This window comes from Hypomesus nipponensis, chromosome 3, assembly GCF_054491055.1.
Source record: "Hypomesus nipponensis isolate SF chromosome 3, ASM5449105v1, whole genome shotgun sequence".
Classification (NCBI taxonomy): domain Eukaryota; kingdom Metazoa; phylum Chordata; class Actinopteri; order Osmeriformes; family Osmeridae; genus Hypomesus; species Hypomesus nipponensis.
In genome coordinates this window covers 19,397,618-19,419,135 of record NC_140363.1, presented here as the reverse complement: position 1 = coordinate 19,419,135, position 21,518 = coordinate 19,397,618, and the positions used below count along the sequence as shown (strand labels likewise).

Sequence of the window (21,518 nt, the reverse complement as noted above, 5' to 3'; positions counted from 1 at the left end):
ATGTGATCTATGGCCTGTGACTCACAGTGGCTTCTGAGAATACAACTGACATATTCATATTTAGGAGAAACTCTCATTCTCAGTTGGACACATCATCAGCGATGGTGTCTCAGAACCCTCACAACATCATGGCTCCTCCTACCAGCCTCAGAGGTCAGCACACCTGTCCAGCAATGGAGTTATTGGCAGCAAGCCAGGAAGATGATTAGCTGATAATATCACAGTTTCTGTACACAACAGTCAAAAGGTAATATTTGAATGGACTATTTGCATCATACTGTACACATATGGTCATTACTGTTATTTGAATATTTGGGACAGCAGTGCACACTGCCACCTGCCACTACTATACAGCATCAGACAGGATTCATAAACACTAAATATTCAGAACAGCCAGAACACAGATGGATGTATGTTTGAGGGAAACTGTCACACCTTTGCCTCTGAACTTTATCATGAGGAGTGCGTTTTTTATTACTGTCACACTCCAGTTGTTACAGTTTGTTGAATTCTGTCCATCACAATCATGAATCCAACATCCATCTACTTTATGTTTAACATCCAGATCTCATTCATAAAGTAACCAAACATGGGACAGCCATGTTGAGAGAGGGGCCAGGATCAAACATGTATCGGTCAGATAACATCTAAACATAGATTCAGCCGCGACAAGGCCGAGTTGGCCTACAGGGGAAAAGTTTCTGAGAATACAGAACATCTCATTTGCAAGGTAAATATCAAGACTCGACACATTGGCCGTCCTTTTTCCATCCATTGGACTGAGTGTAGGCTTGTGTAGGCTGACGCAACACTTGCTAACACTCATCGAACAGGTAAGGATCATTCAGGATTTGTTGATCTAAAAACATTTTATATTGAAAGTGAGCTGTGTAAGTATTGCACTGTGGTGATGTTATTTTGGTCTTCAGACTACAGGGCAGCCATGCAGAGATGCGTGTATTATATACTCTGTCTGGCCACTGCAGAACTGTTCTATGGAACCTTGGAGGAAAACTGTCCACATCACGTACTGATCATACATGACAACGAGACAGGGGTCCTGTCATCAAATTCGTTGAATTACACATGTGAAAAAACAAGTGGTAAGATCATACATTTTATTGAGACTTCAATCACATTTCAAGTCAAAATATAAAACCGTGATACCATTTTAAAAAATGATTATTTTCAAAAGGTACGGAGCCCGTAGAATTATTTCTGTCGGTTGAAGTCGGAAAAAATGTGAACTCAGGTGAGTGAAGCCTTGAACCTGGACTGCAGTAGGGAACATGGTGTCAGTGACTGGATCTCTTCACGTTGATGTCCTGACTTGTAGGTGAAGTGTGAAGTGTAAAATGTGATTTGTATCCATGGAAATGTGTCACCCAGATAATTCCAACTGTAACATTACGGTTCGGAGAAGTCCAAATTCAGACATGATCTTTTTTGATGCTGGAACATCATTTCATGGATTCAACTTAAGTATTCTTCAGAATGGATCTGTAAGACCTTCCCAGTTGAATAATACTGTTTACATCTGGACAGGTAGGTGTGGGGGGTCATCTGGATGGGCAGGGGGGGGGGGGATTGTCTTTGGAGTAAATAGTAAGGACAGTTTAGCAAAGGATCATAGATGGGTCAATTTATCAACTGTTACACAGTGCCCTCTACTGGCAAGTCTCACTTCAACACTTTGTCTTCTGTTGAAGCTGGGTTTAATAACGTCGAGTGGATCAGTCCCAACTCCATATGTAGTGAGGAATCCTCGTACAATGAAACTACCTGTGAAGGTATTGTAGTTTACCCTCTGTCATTGAAGAAATGACACGCAACATATAGGCAAAGGCATTTCTGAATGTGAATTTGGGTTTTGACCAATCTTCTGTTTTAATAGGCATAGTTGATAAAACCAGCTACATTCTGACTGTCACATCCGAGGGGGGCAAGTCCTGCCAGACATGTGACAACCCAGTGAAGAAGCCTGACATTGAGGTGGAGCTCCCTGACGTGGAGGAGGGCCCTGGAGGGGTGATCGATGCAGCTGCTGCAGCGTGCGTGTCACATAACACTGTTACGCTGTTACACTGTTACACTGTTACACTGTTACGCTGTGACACTGTGACACTGTTACACTGTGACACTGTTACACTGTCACACCATCAGTGCACACTCATAAATGTTACACTGTTACACTGTTACGCTGTTACACTGTCAAACCATCACTACACACTCATAACTGTTACACTGTCACACTGTTACACTGTCACGCTAACTGTTACACTGTCAAACCATCAGTACTAACTCATATAGCATTATCCTTACGATGTACGTTCTAATGAAAAAAAATCTAGAAAATGTAATTGATTACATAGAAAACTCACAGCTTAAAAAAAAACTAGAAAAAAAACAACAACAAAAAACTAACTGTGTCCCACTCTTACTGTCCTGTGCCAGAGGGGTCATGGACAACCTGTCGTCGGTGCTGGAGAGAATGGGCAACTCAAGCTCAGCAGCTCTCTCCATGGGCAAGGTCAAAGGCTTACTGAGCAGACTGCCCAAAGAGCAGCCAAACAAGATCAACTTTGGCTTTGGATCTCCCGATAAGAACATGAGTGTACGTCCCGTAGGGAGAGGGCTCCCAAGTACAGAATCCTGACATAGAGATAATTGTGAAGTGTGATTGACAGTCTTCTCTCCTGCAGACTGTGGACAGTGTGATTGACAGTGTGTCTTCTGCAGATTGTGGACAGTGTGATTGACAGTGTGTCTTCTGCAGATTGTGGACAGTGAGATTGACAGTGTGTCTTCTGCAGATTGTGGACAGTGTGATTGACAGTGTGTCTTCTGCAGATTGTGGACAGTGATTGACAGCGTGTCTTCTTCTGCAGATTGTGGACAGTGATTGACAGCGTGTCTTCTTCTGCAGATTGTGGACAGTGATTGACAGCGTGTCTTCTTCTGCAGATTGTGGACAGTGATTGACAGCGTGTCTTCTTCTGCAGATTGTGGACAGTGATTGACAGCGTGTCTTCTTCTGCAGATTGTGGACAGTGATTGACAGAGTGTCTTCTTCTGCAGATTGTGGGCAGTGATTGACAGCGTGTCTTCTTCTGCAGATTGTGGACAATGAAAAAGCTTTGCAGAGAGAGTTCAGCAGGTCCGTACACGTGTCCAAGGAGGCGGTTGCTATGGCAGTGAACAGAAGTGGTACATTTGTTGGGGTTCTTGTCTTCGTCAACATGGCCCAGGTGAGCAGGGACAACCCCAGCATGACTGCTACCAGGCAGCATGACTGCTACCAGGCACAGTAAACAGCATGACTGTTACCAGGCACAGTAAACTGGTAAGCTTCAGCAAGGTTGAATCCAACATCTACGTCTCATTTCAATCCATCCATCTACCCACTCTCTTCAGGATAAATTAAAAAGCAAGGTTTTGAATAATGAGGTAGTTGGGATCAAAATGGGGGCTGAAATCCACAACCTCACAGATACCATTGACATTCACTACAGAGGCGTTAACCAGGTGAGTTAACCAGACAGAGGGAGACAGGCCTGGACACATGTGAGGAGAGAGACCAGGGGACTTCATCTGGTGTGTGTTGTTTTCCAGAAGGAACAGTGCAATGCAGAGGAATGTAATTTCACTTGCAATTCCTGGAATGGTGAAGGTACTACCCCAACCAGATATACTCATGATTATAAACAGCATCGCGATAGAGCAGTTCTAGCAGGAGGAATGTTCCAGACAGGTAAGCTGACTCTCTGTTTTTCAGGGGAAGTCAAATGGACCACTGATGGATGTGAAACAGAGTTTCTCAACGACAGCATCAAATGCAACTGTACTCATTTGTCCTTCTTTGCTATTTTAATGGTGAGACTCCTCTCCTTTGTATACCTGTGAAGAAGAGCTGTATCTGTGTGTGTTGGCTGCTCTGTAGCGCTCCCCCTCACTCACTGACTTTCCAAACTCTAACTGCAACAGTCACAAACAGACAAGATGAGCTCAGCAGACGTGAAGTCTCTAACGTACATCTCCTACATCGGCTCTGGCTTATCCATGTTCTTCCTGGCAGTCGCTCTCTTCATGCAGTGTGCTATGAGGTAACAATCATGCTTCAAAACAACCTTCCTGGTTGTCGTGGTTTGATGGTTTTGACAGGCCAACAAGCCGAGAAGGCTGAAACACTGATAACTGAGTCTACTGACTCACTTCCTTCTCTGTCGCAGGTCAGCCAAGTCGAACTCCACCACCAAAATCCTGATGAACCTCTTCCTGTCCCTGTTCTTCCTAAACTTCATCTTCCTCCTGAACCAGACCATCGCAGACTTGAAGAACCTAGCCTCCTGTGTGGTCATAGCCGCGGCTATGCACTACTTCATGCTGTCCACATTTACCTGGTTCTTTTTAGAGGCCCTCCACATTTTCCTGCAGATGAAAGATGTCAATACTGCTATCAAAAGCTACCTGGTGAAGATTTACATTTCCGGATGGGGTGAGAGTGATTACAGAGCTGTCCTTGTGCCTCCAACATATTTTACATCTGTATTTCCATAAACATCCATGTTCTGTCTTCCAGTTACTCCAGGTCTTGTTGTTGTCATCCTCATTTCCCTTAATAAATATAAAATGCAAACCATACATGTAGATGATGGAAGCAAAGTAAACATGTAAGTTTCCGCTACTGCAATTCAGCAATTACATTTTCCATGACAAATTGAACAAAACAGTGCGAATAAAATGTTATTATATTTCAGGTGTTGGATCCCTGATGTCCAGGTTCACTATGCAGTAAACATTGGCTACTACACGCTGGTGTTTCTCTTCAACCTGGCCATCTTCATCTTCGTGGTGCGACATATTCAGCTACAGAAGCATCTCAAGACCAAGGTGGCGAAAGGCTCCACACCCACAAACACCTTCTCCATCCTGGGCTTGTTCTCCATGCTCGGCCTGTCCTGGGGCTTTGCTTTCTTCAGCTACGGACCCATGGCCATCCCATCTTACTACATCTTCAGCATTATCAACTCCTTCCAAGGTGGGCCCAGCCAAGAAAAGATCATCTCTAGGCGTGAATCCAATCTTATAAAAAGCGTAACTGATTTGTGATTTATTTTGGGGGGTATAGTTAGAATGATATACCTGAAAAACCTCCTGTTGTGGCTGTGTGATGAACTTCCTGTTGTGATGTGAAGGACTTCCTGTTGTGAGATGTAATCTCCTTTGTTTTCTCCAGGTTTTTTCCTTTTCATTTATTACTACAAGAACAGCCGGGGTTTTGAGGCCAGGCCAGTGTCTGCGTTCACCAGCAGTAGCACGGAGAAGACAACAAACAGCTATGATATCAACTAGCAATAGCTCTGTTCTGTAACATACATAATGTTCTCCAGGATAGCTATGCACTATTGTATCCATTAATCTGTAATACAGTCGGTTGTAATGTAGATCTGAATGTAGATTAGACCGATGCCTTCAGTACCATACTGCTTGTATCAGAAATCCAATCATCTACAAACATAATCATATTGTTGGTTTATGTCATACTAGTTGCCTCTATATTATGCTCCCATGTTTTATTGTATCCAAAAGGGGGCACTATTGCGTTTCTGATTCTGAGCATAGATAGAAGTGTGTATCTGCAGCAGAGTCCTGCCTGCTATTGAGGATCTAACATCCAGGATGAGTTTAACCACGCTAGGTGGTTACTTTGGAGACAGTTTGCTTAAACTTTTTATGTTCATTTGGATGTATTGATTGAACTATTATTACTGGTGGCTGAAGTTATGAATAAAAATTAAGTTGTATCAGTAAGATTTGTATCTGTCTCTCTACTGTTTGTTAGTACTAACTACAGGGATATAGCCCCAATATCACCTTATGCTGCAGATTGAGGAACTTAAGTACAAGCAGAGCACTGCCAGGTCACCCATAACCCTCTCGCATAAATACAATTTTGGGGCTGGGATGAAATACATGTTTTATTGTGCTAGTCTTAAAACCACAAAATTGGCCTAGTTTTGTGCAAATTTAAATCACACAGGACGATTGCATTCTCTCCTACTCACTGACATGAATGGCTGCTGGCGACCAGGTTTGATTTTCCGAGTCTTGTTCCCTGAATCTACGGTCAGTCAGACAGACAGACAGACAGACAGTTTCTGAGAGGAGACATCCGATGTGGTTGTGTTGAAGCGGATCTGGACGTGGAGGGGAAGAAGCTCTCTGCCTGTTCTGAAACCCCCTCAGCCAGCTCCCCTGCCCTGCACATGGGTGCACAGGATTGCAGAGAGCGGACCAAAGCCAAGCTGAACAACCTGGTGGTTTGCTGGGCGCCATACTGAGAGGGAACCCTGTTTATTTATCTATGGCTGATGAATCTTCTAAATGACCCAGCGTGCCAGCCAAGAACCAGGGTAATTACTGCCATACATGTTTGATTTGCACCCCCTCCCCCTCATCTCATTCCCAGCGTACCACAGAGGGGTGTGAGAGGAGCCCCTGCCGGCTGAACACACTGGCGACTCAAACGCCTCTCAGCTGAGAGTCACTGGCTAATCAGCAGCTCTTGTATTCATGCTGCAGATGTTTTCACAATACAGAGATTCAGACCTCCAGGTTCAAGGTCAATTGCACCAGGCTGCATCGTATAACTAAGGAACTCATTCATATCCCTATCTTACTGAAATTGTGAGAGGGTTATAGAGAGAGAGAGAGAGAGAGAGAGAGTTCTTTCCCTCTCTCCAGAGCTACGCAACAACCAAACTGCTCCCAAACCAGCCTTCAGCATGTGGGACTGTGTTTATCAGGCCAGGAATCCCTCACACTTGTATGTGTCTGGACACCTTCCTCTTGTCCAACCCCTCCCAGTCCTCTCCAGGCCCAGACAATACCAGACTGAGGGTCCTGCTGCAGGCTGTCCATGCTGTTATCAGCTACAGTCAGAGTGTGTGCGAGGGGCCAGTTTTATGATAAACACATTTCAGGTTACTAGAAAAATGGCTTGTCCTTTGCAGGTATTTTATGTTACGGAGACGGGGCCAAATCCTGCCTCGTAAAAGCCAAATTGCCTATCTCAAATGACCTGTAAAGCTAGAAGCCTTAATCCCGGAGGCCTGTATGTAAGGAGGAAATATGATTAGGCTAATAGAATTAGCTAAGCAGATAGCTGAATATTCGGTTATTATTCTAGAGGCAGAAACCTTGATCCCTGCAGAACAGTTAATTGCATAATTCACATACCTCCACTTGGAGGGAACATTTTAAAGGGATGCTTGTTATCCCAGCAGTGTTATCACACCGTATCTGAGCAGCAGAAACTGGGAACGCGTCACAGTGCACAGACAACGTTTTGTTTTCTGTGCTGCCTTAGCCCCAGGACGCCCCCCTCCGCCACCTCCACCCCTCCCAGCTCCTTTCTCATAAGTCCTTGAAATGATTTATTTCCCCGTAACTTTGCTCGTGAAATTGATGTAGGCCGGGGCCCTCTGTAGAGTCTGGTTTCCCTGCAGGCTGCAGTAAAGAAGGCTGAGGTCCAGACTCGGGGCAGGGCTCGCGTGACAGTAGAGAGGGGGGCCCACGAGGCTCCGCCCTGGGGCACCTGGGGGTGCCCCAGGCCCCGCCCCCTCGCATGTCACCACGGCGACCCAGACCCAGAGCTGGAAGTTAAGTGTGCGGATTTATGACTGGGTCGTTACGGCATGTCAGAGAAGCAGAGTTACTGTTGCTACAAGCACGAAATGAGGCCCAGGACTGGGGGAGATGAGGGAGGATGGGGGGGGGGGGTGAGGGGGGTGGAGGGGGAGGTGAGAGATGTGCTACCAGGTTGTAGGTTGTGATTGGGGAAACACAATGCATACAGTATCTGCTTTGGGGGCTAAAATAAATGGATGGAAAGGAGAGAGCAAGACACTTCCCTGAGACAAGCTGTGTAACCCTAACCCTCTCCAGCTTGTCTCTCTCTGTATCCCGTGAGGTAGGAATCACTTCTGTCTCTCTCTTACTACTCACATTTACCTCTCATCAGCTGCTAAGCAGAGGACTGGGAGAGGGCTGCCTGCAGGGGACTGGAGGACTGGAGGACTGGAGGGGCTGGAGGGACTGGAAGGACTGGAGGGGCTGGAGGACTGGAGGACTGGAGGACTGAGAGGACTGGAGGACTGGAGGACTGAGAGGACTGGAGGACTGGAGGACTGGAGGAGTGGAGGAGTGGAGGAGTGGAGGACTGGGAGGACTGGAGGACTGGAGGACTGGAGGACTGGAGGACTGGAGGACTGAGAGGACTGGAGGGCTGGAGGACTGGAGGACTGGAGGACTGAGAGGACTGGAGGAGTGGAGGACTGGAGGACTGGAGGACTGAGAGGACTGAGAGGACTGGAGGGGCTGGAGGGACTGGAAGGACTGGAGGGGCTGGAGGACTGGAGGACTGGAGGACTGGAGGACTGAGAGGACTGGAGGGCTGGAGGACTGGAGGACTGGAGGACTGAGAGGACTGGAGGACTGGAGGACTGGAGGACTGGAGGACTGAGAGGACTGGAGGGCTGGAGGACTGGAGGACTGGAGGACTGAGAGGACTGGAGGACTGGAGGACTGGAGGACTGGAGGACTGAGAGGACTGGAGGGCTGGAGGACTGGAGGACTGGAGGACTGAGAGGACTGGAGGACTGGAGGACTGGGAGGACTGGAGGACTGGAGGACTGGAGGACTGGGAGGACTGGAGGACTGGAGGACTGAGAGGACTGGAGGACTGAGAGGGCTGGAGGGCTGGAGGACTGGAGGGGCTGGAGGACTGGAGGACTGGAGGACTGAGAGGACTGGAGGACTGAGAGGACTGGAGGACTGGAGGACTGGAGGACTGAGAGGGCTGGAGGGCTGGAGGACTGGAGGGGCTGGAGGACTGGAGGGGCTGGAGGACTGGGAGACAGCATGCTGTGTGTTTGCGTGTGTGTTGCAAGGGGGACATGCTGTGTGGGGCGGCAGGAGGGATGGAGGGGGGTGAACCTGTAAAAGCATTCAGGTCGGGGGGTAGGCTTGCCCTCTGATGTCATGCCTCTCCTCCCCACGGAGTCCGTCTGCCCTTCTCACGTCAGGGGGGGGGGGGCAAGGGGGCTGGCTGCTCCGTGGCACGCATGGGGGTGCCCCCACCACCCTCCCCCGGCCAGGGAAACACATTAACCCCTTGACCTGTGACCTTGCAGCACTATTACCCCATCAGTCACCCACACTTCCACCAATCCCACCCTGATACAGCGGGCTCCCATGGGCAGCTAGCTGAAATGCTACTGACACGACCAGCACACGCTACACCAGCTTACAAAACGCTGATAAAACATCCCATGATCTTGGAAGTATAGACTTACATCTACACTATCTCCACACACGCTTTCACAATAGAACCTATCCACACAGAATGTAGAAATCAATCTTTCAGATGAAGCTGCAGGACTGAGGATACAGCAAGCGTTTTAGACCAACGCGTTCGTATTTCTGAGGGATTTGGGCCAAACTCATAACTTCTTGTTTGGTCCCACACTTTTGAGACAGGAAGCAGGATGGTGAGGAAAGAAGGTGGTCTGGACTCTGTCAAGCCTTGGCCTGGTTTGTCTTTCAGTAACTTGGCTGTTATGTTCCCTTTAAAATTCACACTTGGTTAAGTTGTGTTATTTCGCCTTGCAGAAGCGGTAATAGTTTTCCCACAATGATGAAGAGTTTAGATAAAAGAGCTGATTCATGCTTCATTTGGCACTACATTTATCCTTGTTTTAATACCACAACAGGTAGAAACAAAACTACTTTTTTATACAAAGGCATTGTTCTAATTCTATCTGATTATTAATGTTTTATTAATGATTATTCATGTTTCTAATCAAGAAATGTATTACTTTGTCTTGCATTTAAAAAGCAACATCCGTTAGTTTACAACGAAAAATCTGAATTCCAAAACCAAAATGTTCTTCAACATCCTGGTTAAATTAACGTGATGCAGCGGAGCGTTTGTCTGGGACCAGAGAGAGAAAGCAGTCGTGAGATCCTTATCTGTCATTTCCCCTGGGGACAAGCATTCTGGGTAGAAGTGCAGCAGGATGTGGGGTGTGTGTGTACGTGTGTGTACATGTGTGTGTGTGTGTGTGTGCTTCTAGCCCACAGGGGTCTGTTTCCAGTTTTGTCAGACTGTTGCTCAAGTGTGGCATTCTCTGAGGGATTCATTTGTCTCTGGCTAGGGAGCTCTCTCTCTGTCTGTCTGTCTGTCTGTCTGTCTCTCTGTCTCTCTGTCTCTCTGTCTCTCTGTCTCTCTGTCTCTCTGTCTCTCTGTCTGTCTGTCTGTTTCTCTGTCTGTCTGTCTGTCTCTCTGTCTCTCTGTCTGTCTGTCTCTCTGTCTCTCTGTCTCTCTGTCTCTCTGTCTGTCTGTCTGTCTGTCTGTCTGTCTCTCTGTCTCTCTGTCTCTCTGTCTCTCTGTCTCTCTGTCTCTCTGTCTGTCTGTATCTCTGTCTGTCTCTGAGGGATTCATGTGTCTCTTGCTAGTGAGCTTGTGTTTCCTCTGTAGATTTCCACTTTACACATCCGAGTGTGAGACTCTTCGTTTACAAGGCTGTGTTTCCAGCGGCTGTGTTTCCAATCGCATGCCAATCCCAATCAGATCTTCTTTGCATCTATGTGTGTTTGCACTAGTAGCAGTTTACAATCAGGGACCACCAGAAACTCCTGTTTCCAGGAAGGGGAGGGAGGAATCTTCTTCAGTGTTTGTAATGTCTCTCATTTGTCAGTCATGGAAGTCTGAGCTCCTCGGGGAAACATGTCGGGCTCCAACAGACAAACCGCACAATTTGCGGTCGCTGAATTTTCATTTGGAGAGAATAAACCTCTTCAGCATGGTGCAAGTGCCCATTAAGCTATGTGATTATGGCACTGATGAAATACTGTTTCCAAGCTCGACTGCAGTGTTGCTGGTTGATAATGACCTGTTTGCTAAATTGGGAAGAAACAGAGAAATGTTTACCTGGACTCAGGATTCCTTGATGACTTGGAGTGTGCAGCTCTTTCAGAAACCTGCTGTCATGTGACCTAAACAAGAACCTTTAGGGACTGAAATATTGTCCCAACTAAAGTATACATGCATAAGTATAGGGGTTCAACTTTTGTTCACAAAAAACAAGTCTGTGTTTACATCCAGGTCCCCGGCCCACCTGCTCCCGGGGCAGGGAGAGCTCTGACTGGGCAGGAGGCAGAGGTTAATCTGGAACATACTTGTGACGTCTGCCTGAAGTCTGAACTGCTGCTGATTTATGGGATTCATCCTTTATGGGATTCATCCTTTATGGGATTCATCCTTGTGTGTGTGGTGCACGTGTGTGTGAGTGTGTGGATATGAGGTGCTACATTACATATGATGTCTGAAAATGTCCCAACATGAACACTGGACATCCTGACTGAATGAACACACACCACACACACACCACACACACACCACACACACACCACACACACACACAGACCCTCTTGATGAACAGCACTCTCAATCCTCTACACACAGTCGAATCTCCTTCTGTTGTTCTGATGATAGTCCGTTAAACACTGCACTGCAGACAGTAAAATCAACACATTATGTAATGACACACTGCACCTTCCACACTTACTTCCTGTCTGACCACCTGACCTCATCAGAGCAGTCCCTGACACAGGGTGCAGCTCGGCCCAGCAGCCAATCAGACCCCAGCAGCCACACAGACCCCAGCAGCCAATCAGACCCCAGCAGCCACACAGACCCCAGCCCGATCTGTAAACTCTAGATGACCTGCATGTTGATGTCCTTCCTCAACAGCAGTTCCAGTGGGGGCAGATCTCTCTTTCAGCAGGCAGGGAGAGGTCACACTCAAACACACCACACACACACCCCTGCAAGCACACACCACCACACACACACCCCTGCAAGCACACACCACCACAAACACACACCCCTGCAAGCACACACAGTCACACACTATCAGAACGCCCCCCCCCCCCCCACACCAAAACACACACACCATTGCTCTAAATAAACATGAACATCACCTCACCTGAACCAACACCCCCTCACCTCTACCTCATCCACCCTCCTCCCGCCCTGCTCCCCTACACCTTCAGTCCTACCCCTCCATTACCCCACTCCTCCACACCTCCAGTCCTACCCCTCCATGACCCCACTCCTCCACACCTCCAGTCCTACCCCTCCATGACCCCACTCCCCCTACACCGGGCCCGAATGAGCCTTTCACACGGGCGACTGGCCAAAGCAAATAAACCAGCAGTGCTGCGGCTAACGAGGGCGTGAAAGGGGTCGTGGAGGGCTCAGCGGGAGGTGGCAGGAGTGACAGGGAGGAGGACATGGTCACGCAAAGAAAACAAGCCCAGCCAGAGAGCAGCCAGTCTTCTCACGCAGGGACAGAGTCATGTGTCCCGTCATGCTGCAGCCGGCCCATCAACCCAGATCAGGGGTGACAGAGCTGGTGAAGAGAGGAAAGGGAGGGAGGGAGGGAGGGAGGGAGGGAGGGAGGGAGGGAGGGAGGGAGGGAGGGAGGGAGGGAGGGAGGGAGGGAGGGAGGGAGGGAGGGAGGGAGGGAGGGAGGGAGGGAGGGAGGGAGGGAGGGAGGGAGGGAGGGAGGGAGGGAGGGAGGGAGGGAGGGAGGGAGGGGGACCAGTCATCACCCCTCCCCTCACCAGGATCTCACACTGAATCCTGGGACGTGTTGGTGGGTCCTATTGGCAGCAGAAACTGTTCCCTCTCACCCAGCTGGTCCAGGGGCCAGTAACCGGGCATGTCATGGCTGCCTGGTTAGGCCCAAACACACAAGAGCCATCTGGCTGAACGCAACATGGGAGCTGTTCTGTCCAGAAGACCTCAGATAACCTCAGCTCCAGAGCTCTCCATGGAAACAGACCCTCTGACTGAGTCCAGTACTTTGCTTCAGATCTCTCACAGAAATACATTTCATTTGTATCCTACTGATCTGCTGCCGGCTGAGGCAGATACAGTAGGTCTGGGCCAGATGACCTGGGCACTGTGCCCCCGGGCCCCCCAGCCCCCAGGACCCCCCAGCCCCCGGACCCCCAGGACCATATGAAACCCATCCACCATGAAAGCCTCTGAGGCTGGTGTTCACCCATGACTGGGGAGGCTTCCCCCCCCCCTCTCTCTGTCTCTATGTCTCTCTCCCTCTCTCTCTATCTGTCTCTCTCCCTCTCTCTTTCTATGGTCAGATGGAGAGTGTTTGAGATGCAAAACATTCAAATGATGCTGATTTACATCCTGCCGTGGGAAACACTCCTGGGTGGCTTGGGCTCTCTCTATCCATCTAGAAAAGATGGGCATGGAACACACATGTAACACACATTAAACGCACATTAAACGCACATTAAACGCACATTAAACGCACATCAGCATGTCACATTCCCACAGTCAATTTGTCTCACACACAGACAGATGAGGTGTGTGATCCACACAAACAGTTCCAGTCTCTTCATTGTTTGCAGTGAAAACATGACAGGAAAAACACAGGTACTGAAGCAAATGGCGGCATTCAGTTGGGAGAACTGGAAAGCAGCATTTTTAAGGGATTTAAACACACGACTCACTTCCTGGTTTCGGTAAAGATCATGTTGGCTCCGCTACAGTAATTACTCCTTCCAGCCCTGAGGCAAGCTGCACACCAGCAAGCCCACACACACACTCCCATTTACATATAGTCATTTAGCAGACGCTCTTATCCAGAGCGAATTACAGTAAGTACAGGGACATTCCCCCCGAGGCAAGTAGGGTGAAGTGCCTTGCCCAAGGACACAACGTCATTTTGCAAAGCCGGGAATCGATCCGGCAACCTTCTGATTACTAGACCGATTCCCTAACCGCTCAGCCACCTGACTCTCCACACACACACTCATGATGAAAACAAAGGCAGCAATCAGAGTCAGCTGTGCCCTGCTAGAACAGAGGCAGCAATCAGAGTCAGCTGTGCCCTGCTAGAACAGAGGCAGCAATCAGAGTCAGCTGTGCCCTGCTAGTTTAGTTCAAGTATTTTATTGTCAGAAAGACAGAACAACACAGGGTCAGATTGGGCACTGAAATTCTTAGGACAAGACATAGCAAAGCAACCTGGCATAACATAACATACGCATAATAACCTATACTAACCTTATAAACCTATACTAACCTTATAAACCTAAGACAAGTGAAGTACAGTAGTGTAGTGCTAGAACAGTTCCCTGCTATACTGTGTCTTTACACCATGACTGAAAACAATCCAGATGCTTTAAAACTTCACTCACACACACACACACACACACACACACACACACACACACACACACACACGCACTCACTAGCATGATGTCACACATTGACATGGTATTTTGTAAGTTCCCCAAGCCTTAGAAAATAAAATACTTATTTGTTTGACACAAACATGACACAAGCAAAATAATTTAAATATATAATATGCAATTTTATTATTATAATTATTAGGGCTGTCAGTTTAACGCGTTATTAACGGCGTTAACGCAAACCCAAATTAACGGCGTCAATTTTCTTATCGCGCGATTAACGCTCTTTTTGGCCTTGCAGACTTTGTAGTTTTTTTCACATGCTGTTGCAACAATTACCGACTTTAGAAAAACTACAACACCACACCGGATCTAGCTAGACCGGAAACAAAACAACAGGCGCGCCACAAACACAGCCGGCTAAAGAGAAACAAACACTTGTTTGGCTTGCGAGCCGGCTAAAGAGTAGTAGCAGAGCCCGTTTACGGATAGTAGACATTCTCTTGTAGTAGGCTAACGTTACGTTTTGAGTGGATGGCGAGTGCGAGATGCCGAAATGGATGCCAATAAGATTCTGAATGGAGAGTTTACTTTTAAAAAGTTGCCAAATGGTTCCATTGACAAGACCAGTGATCTGTGTGTTTTGTCGTTGTAAACTGAGCTATCATTGCAGCACGTCCAGTCTGAAATACCACTTGATGGCCAAGCACACAGCTGATGCGAATTCTCCGCCCCCTCGTCAAAGCCAGGCGATTGCAATGTTGTTTTCAATAAAAAAAATATTGGCACGAAGCAATCCGAACCACTTTTCCATGTTGATAAGAGCATTAAAATTTGAAAAAAAAGAATGTGACAAAAATAAATCAAGGGACATTGAGAATAGATTAAAATGTGCGATTAATTATGATTAACCGCGAGTTAACTATGACATTAATGCGATTAATCGCGATTAAATATTTTAATCGTTTGACAGCACTAATAATTATATGCAATACAAAACAAGACCTTGATTACACGTCTTGGCTCCAGCTATATGTCTCCATAATTTCTCTTAACCATTTTATTTCACAATTTACAAAACAGCTCTTTTGATTCTCTTTTTTAAGGAATATTTCTACATTTGTCACAGAAACAGTCTTCTAAAACAATTACTGAATCAACTAGGCCAACTTCCCGTTGTGAGATCATCAGTGCTTTAAGTATGCAAAAGGGATGTGATGCATAGTCGGGGAATTTCAAAGAAAAGCTGGAAATGCGCATACAGATCATCATTACGCACAGCTGGCGTTAAGGTGGGAAATGCAAACTTACTGAGCTGTAGGCTACTGGTTTGTCAGCCGGCAACGGATGAGCATTGAGACAAATTGCGGAGTGACGGGTCATCTCGAAGCCATTTCTACTTTTCCCTACTCTGGCTCATTTTAATCTGCTCGTAGAATCTCCACACCCCACTCTCTGGGGGGGGGGGGGGGGGGGGGCAGGGTTCTATAACCAGGCTTATAGAGGGGGGGGCAGGGTTCTATAGCCAGGCTTATAAAGGGGGGGGGGGCAGGGTTCTATAACCAGGCTTATAGAGGTGGGGGGGCAAGGTTCTATAACCAGGCTTATAGAGGGGGGGGCAGGGTTCTATAACCAGACTTATAGAGGGGGGGGCAGGGTTCTATAACCAGGCTTATAGAGGGGGGGGGGGCAGGGTTCTATAACCAGGCTTATAGAGGTGGGGGGGCAGGGTTCTATAGCCAGGCTTATAGAGGGGGGGGCAGGGTTCTATAACCAGGCTTATAGAGGGGGGGGGCAGGGTTCTATAACCAGGCTTATAGAGGGGGGGGGCAGGGTTCTATAACCAGGCTTATAGAGAGGGGGGGGGCAGGGTTCTATAACCAGGCTCTCTGGGGGGGGCAGGGTTCTATAACCAGGCTCTCTGGGGGGGGCAGGGTTCTATAACCAGACTTATAGAGGGGGGGGCAGGGTTCTATAACCAGGCTTATAGAGGGGGGGGGGGCAGGGTTCTATAACCAGGCTTATAGAGGGGGGGGGGGCAGGGTTCTATAACCAGGCTTATAGAGGGGGGGGGCAGGGTTCTATAGCCAGGCTTATAGAGGGGGGGGCAGGGTTCTATAACCAGGCTTATAAAGGGGGGGGGGGGGCAGGGTTCTATAACCAGGCTTATAGAGGGGGGGGGCAGGGTTCTATAACCAGGCTTATAGAGGGGGGGGGGGGCAGGGTTCTATAACCAGGCTTATAGAGGGGGGGGCAGGGTTCTATAGCCAGGCTTATAGAGGGGGGGGCAGGGTTCTATAACCAGGCTTATAGAGGGGGGGGGCAGGGTTCTATAACCAGGCTTATAGAGGGGGGGGGCAGGGTTCTATAACCAGGCTTATAGAGGGGGGGGCAGGGTTCTATAACCAGGCTTATAGAGGGGGGGGCAGGGTTCTATAACCAGGCTTATAGAGGGGGGGGGCAGGGTTCTATAACCAGGCTTATAGATTGTCTTACACGTGGAAAGAACATGGTCAAATCCAAAACAAAATTGTTCTGAAGTTTGGTCTCCTGAGAATGTTTTGCAGGGTATGCTGCAAGTGACTACACAGGCAGCAGTTATGTAAACAGTTGTTGTTACGTCATCCTACCCTTGTTCACCTTAACCTCTTGCCTCCCCCCAAACATTTGAAATTGAAGATGTATATTTGTATGGACTGACGGATAAGGCCATATTATGGGATGTATCATGGATGTCAGAGTACTGTATCGCGCTATTTCACAAAAACGCTGCACCACACTTTAATTTAAGATATTTAAATGATTTGTTCTGATAACTTCTTATTTAGCTTACAGGACTTTTTTACGCTTACTCTTAAAAGAAAGTTGATTTGCTTACTTCCAAAGATGGGAAGTAACGAAGTACAAATACATTGTTACTTATAGATTGTTCTGGTATCAGTACTTCACTGTAAAATTTTCGGAAAACTTTTTACTTTCACTCTCACTTTTTTATAAAAATACATTTCTGCTTCTTACATTTTCAAGCCAGCCTCTTTAGTTTATTTTAAATCTGTATTTGGTGGCATGATCTCTGTGTATCCTCTCTTCTCCCTTCACTATGTGTGTGAACTGTGTTTTTGTTTGTTTTGAAAAATACGTTTATAATGTATTTTTTGGAAAGGTTGAAGAAATTATTTTGGAAAAAGAAGTTGGGGAGAAAAAAAGTATGAAAATAAATATTAGAAGAATACGTTTATATATAAAAAATGATTTATTTACTTATATAATTTTTTGGTTGAAATGATTTTGGGGGGGAAATAACGTTTTTTAAAGTTCGTTAAAAAGTTTTTAAAGTTTGAACAAGTTCCGTGTTCAAAAAGATCTCCATTTATTGAATCTGTATTAGGTGGTGTGATGTCTCTCTCTCTCTCTCCTTACCTCTCTTCTTCTTTCACTGTGTGTGACAAAACGTTTTGAAAAGAACGTTTTGGGAAAAAAAACGTTTTGAGAAAAAAGTGGATGGTTGACAGCCATCGTTTTTCTTGAATCCACGTTACGTGACAAGGCTTCTTCCTCCAACCACAAACTCAAGATGTTATCATTCCACTGACATGAATGGTGCCCAAAGGTTTTCGTTGTTGTTGTGGTTGTACTCTTTTCCTTTCTAAGTCGTGTACTCAATCCAGACAGTGACTTGTCCATGTTTGTCAGGAAGACGAGTTAAGTCTCTCAACACCCCCCCCCCCCCCCCCCCCCAAAGCCCACTAATCTTGAACATGTCCGTCTGACCTTGCAGTGTCCGGTGTTACCTGCGTGGCTGCAGGGAGGGCCACAGTCCACAGTATGTTATGGTTGAGTCTGCTCTCCCCTTTTCCAGTCCCATCGGCTCCCCAACTACCTCTCCCTGCTCCCCCCCTCTCCCTGCTCCCTGTTCCCCCTACCTCCCCTACCTCTCCCTGCTCCCTGTTCCCCCTACCTCCCCTACCTCTCCCTGCTCCCTGTTCCCCCTACCTCCCCTACCTCTCCCTGCTCCCTGTTCCCCCTACCTCCCCTACCTCTCCCTGCTCCCCCACCCTCTCCCTGTTCCCCCTACCTCTCCCTGCTCCCCCACCCTCTCCCTGTTCCCCCTACCTCTCCCTGCTCTCCCTCCCTCTCCCTGTTCCCCCTACCTCCCCTACCTCTCCCTGCTCCCTGTTCCCCCTACCTCCCCCCCCCTCTCCCTGCTCCCTGTTCCCCCTACCTCTCCCTGCTCTCCCTCCCTCTCCCTGTTCCCCCTACCTCCCCTACCTCTCCCTGCTCCCTGTTCCCCCTACCTCCCCCCCCTCTCCCTGCTCCCTGTTCCCCCTACCTCCCCTACCTCTCCCTGCTCCCCCACCCTCTCCCTGTTCCCCCTACCTCTCCCTGCTCTCCCTCCCTCTCCCTGTTCCCCCTACCTCCCCTACCTCTCCCTGCTCCCTGTTCCCCCTACCTCCCCCCCTCTCCCTGCTCCCTGTTCCCCCTACCTCTCCCTGCTCTCCCTTCCTCTCCCTGTTCCCCCTACCCCTCCTACCTCTCCCTGCTCCCTGTTCCCCCTACCTCCCCCCCCTCTCCCTGCTCCCTGTTCCCCCTACCTCCCCCCCTCTCCCTGCTCCCTGTTCCCCCTACCTCTCCCTGCTCCCCCACCCTCTCCCTGTTCCCCCTACCTCTCCCTGCTCTCCCTCCCTCTCCCTGTTCCCCCTACCTCCCCTACCTCTCCCTGCTCCCTGTTCCCCCTACCTCCCCCCCCCCTCTCCCTGCTCCCTGTTCCCCCTACCTCTCCCTGCTCTCCCTCCCTCTCCCTGTTCCCCCTACCTCCCCTACCTCTCCCTGCTCCCTGTTCCCCCTACCTCCCCCCCCTCTCCCTGCTCCCTGTTCCCCCTACCTCCCCTACCTCTCCCTGCTCCCCCACCCTCTCCCTGTTCCCCCTACCTCTCCCTGCTCTCCCTCCCTCTCCCTGTTCCCCCTACCTCCCCTACCTCTCCCTGCTCCCTGTTCCCCCTACCTCCCCCCCCTCTCCCTGCTCCCTGTTCCCCCTACCTCTCCCTGCTCTCCCTTCCTCTCCCTGTTCCCCCTACCCCTCCTACCTCTCCCTGCTCCCTGTTCCCCCTACCTCCCCCCCCTCTCCCTGCTCCCTGTTCCCCCTACCTCTCCCTGCTCTCCCTCCCTCTCCCTGTTCCCCCTACCTCCCCTACCTCTCCCTGCTCCCTGTTCCCCCTACCTCCCCCCCCTCTCCCTGCTCCCTGTTCCCCCTACCTCCCCCCCTCTCCCTGCTCCCTGTTCCCCCTACCTCTCCCTGCTCCCCCACCCTCTAGCTGCTCCCTGTTCCCCCTACCTCTCCCTGCTCTCCCTCCCTCTCCCTGTTCCCCCTACCTCTCCCTCCCTCTCCCTGCGCCCTTTCCCTGCACCCCTTGCTCCCCCTCCTTCCTTCCTCCTGGCGGTACTGTGCGTGACAGTAGCTCACTGAGAAGTGGAAATGAGACTAGTAAACAGTGATTAGCTCCAGAGCCGCAGGGCTATGCAGACCAGCACAGTCCACCGCTGGCTCTGTTTCCACAAGCCAAAGTCGGCCCCCAGCACTGCCCTCCTCCAGCGCAGTACATGTCACAGGTAGACCCCCATCTCCCCAGCCCCCCTCTGCCCCCCTCCCAGCCGAGTCAGCTAGGGGTCAGGGCCAACCTTTCACAGCCAGGCTACAGGAGATAATCACAGGCAAACACGGCAGCCACACGCAAAATGCACACACGAGACCTCCCCCCCCTCTAGCAAACCTGGGTCTGATTAGAGAGAGGCCACATGTGTATAGAGAGAGTTCTGTACGGGGGGGGGGGGGGCAGGGGGAGGGGGAGGGGGTTGGGGTGTAGTGTTACATCCAGGGGAAGGATTCCCCATCCAACCACAGAGCAGAGACACCCATGCCTTGGTTAGCCTGGGTCTTGGTTAGCCTGGGTCTTGGTAAGCGTCGCTGTCTCATGTTGGACCAGAGACTGTGTTCAGAGACACCTGAACAACACATTAAAGTTTTTCGAAAAAGGAAATGATGTGAAATGGGGAGTCAGATGGCTGAGCGGTGAGGGAGTCGGGCTAGAAATCAGAAGGTTACAGGATCGATTCCCCACCATACCAAGTGACGTTGTGTCCTTGGGCAAGACACTTCACCCTACTTGTCTCGGGGGGGAATGTCCCTGGATAAGAGCGTGTGCTATGTGAATAGAAATACTACAACTATTCAGTTGATGACCAGACAATATGTGTTTTTTTTGTTCAATCAGGAATCAACTGTGTGATTTGTGCTTCTGTTCCCCATGTTTTCCATGCAGCGCTACCCTGCAGTATGGAGGATATATACCCTGCAGTATGGAGTATATATACCCTGCAGTATGAAGGATATATACCTTGCAGTATGGAGGATATATACCTTGCAGTATGGAGGATATATACCCTGCAGTATGGAGGATATATACCCTGCAGTATGGAGGATATATACCCTGCAGTATGAAGGATATATACCCTGCAGTATGGAGGATATATACCCTGCAGTATGGAGGATATATACCCTGCAGTATGGAGGATATATACTCTGCAGTATGGAGTATATATACCCTGCAGTATGAAGGATATATACCTTGCAGTATGGAGGATATATACCCTGCAGTATGAAGGATATATACCCTGCAGTATGGAGGATATATACTCTGCAGTATGGAGGATATATACCCTGCAGTATGGAGGATATATACCTTGCAGTATGGAACAGGCAGCTGTGTCTGATCCCTATTAATGTCCGACTTGTAAGAACTTCCTAACCTCCATTCATAGAGTAACAAAATTGAATGCAAAGTTGTAGTGAAACATTTTGCTTAATGTTCCCTTTGACACGTGATCAGAGCTCTGGTCAACCTGTCAGATGTGGAAAATACAAACTCCCTTCATGCTTTTCAACCAGGTTAGAAAGCAAAAATAGACAGTGTTTTAAATATTTATTTTCTATACAATTTATGGTCATTCATATAGAAATTAAATGTACTTAAATAGATTTAATTTGGACTAAACTCAGGCCGTTTTATTCTCTCGATGGATAAATCATAAACTGTGCGATTCAAAGATGAAAGAGGTTTCTTCCTTGAATCTGGACACCAGCAGACCCACGCTACACCCCACAGTCCTCCTCTGCCTTCCCGAGCCCCGATAATGAATCATTGTGCTGGAGTATTACTGCAGTCTCTGTCCCT

At 48.7% G+C, this 21,518-nt stretch overlaps 1 protein-coding gene across 1 annotated transcript; it reads left to right on the top strand.

Annotated features, from left to right (window-relative positions):
* The first annotated feature begins 788 nt into the window (after positions 1 to 788).
* On the top strand, positions 789 to 5,811 carry LOC146300249 (adhesion G-protein coupled receptor G5-like). The gene is made up of 16 exons (XM_084683344.1): positions 789 to 833; positions 930 to 1,103; positions 1,196 to 1,252; positions 1,390 to 1,545; positions 1,710 to 1,790; positions 1,895 to 2,051; positions 2,455 to 2,614; positions 3,117 to 3,248; positions 3,415 to 3,525; positions 3,613 to 3,670; positions 3,776 to 3,873; positions 3,985 to 4,103; positions 4,230 to 4,495; positions 4,580 to 4,670; positions 4,758 to 5,038; positions 5,237 to 5,811. The coding sequence occupies exons 2-16, from the start codon at positions 944 to 946 to the stop codon at positions 5,350 to 5,352; spliced, it is 2,043 nt and encodes a 680-aa protein (XP_084539470.1). The 5' UTR covers positions 789 to 833; positions 930 to 943; the 3' UTR covers positions 5,353 to 5,811.
* The last annotated feature ends 15,707 nt before the right edge of the window (positions 5,812 to 21,518 follow it).

Coding starts and splice junctions, on each gene's coding strand:
- LOC146300249 (XM_084683344.1), top strand. CDS start 944: ATGCAGAGATGCGTGTATTATATACTCTGTCTGGCCACTGCAGAACTG. Junction 1,104..1,195: donor CACATGTGAAAAAACAAGTG/GTAAGATCATAC, acceptor TATTTTCAAAAG/GTACGGAGCCCGTAGAATTA. Junction 3,874..3,984: donor CCTTCTTTGCTATTTTAATG/GTGAGACTCCTC, acceptor TAACTGCAACAG/TCACAAACAGACAAGATGAG.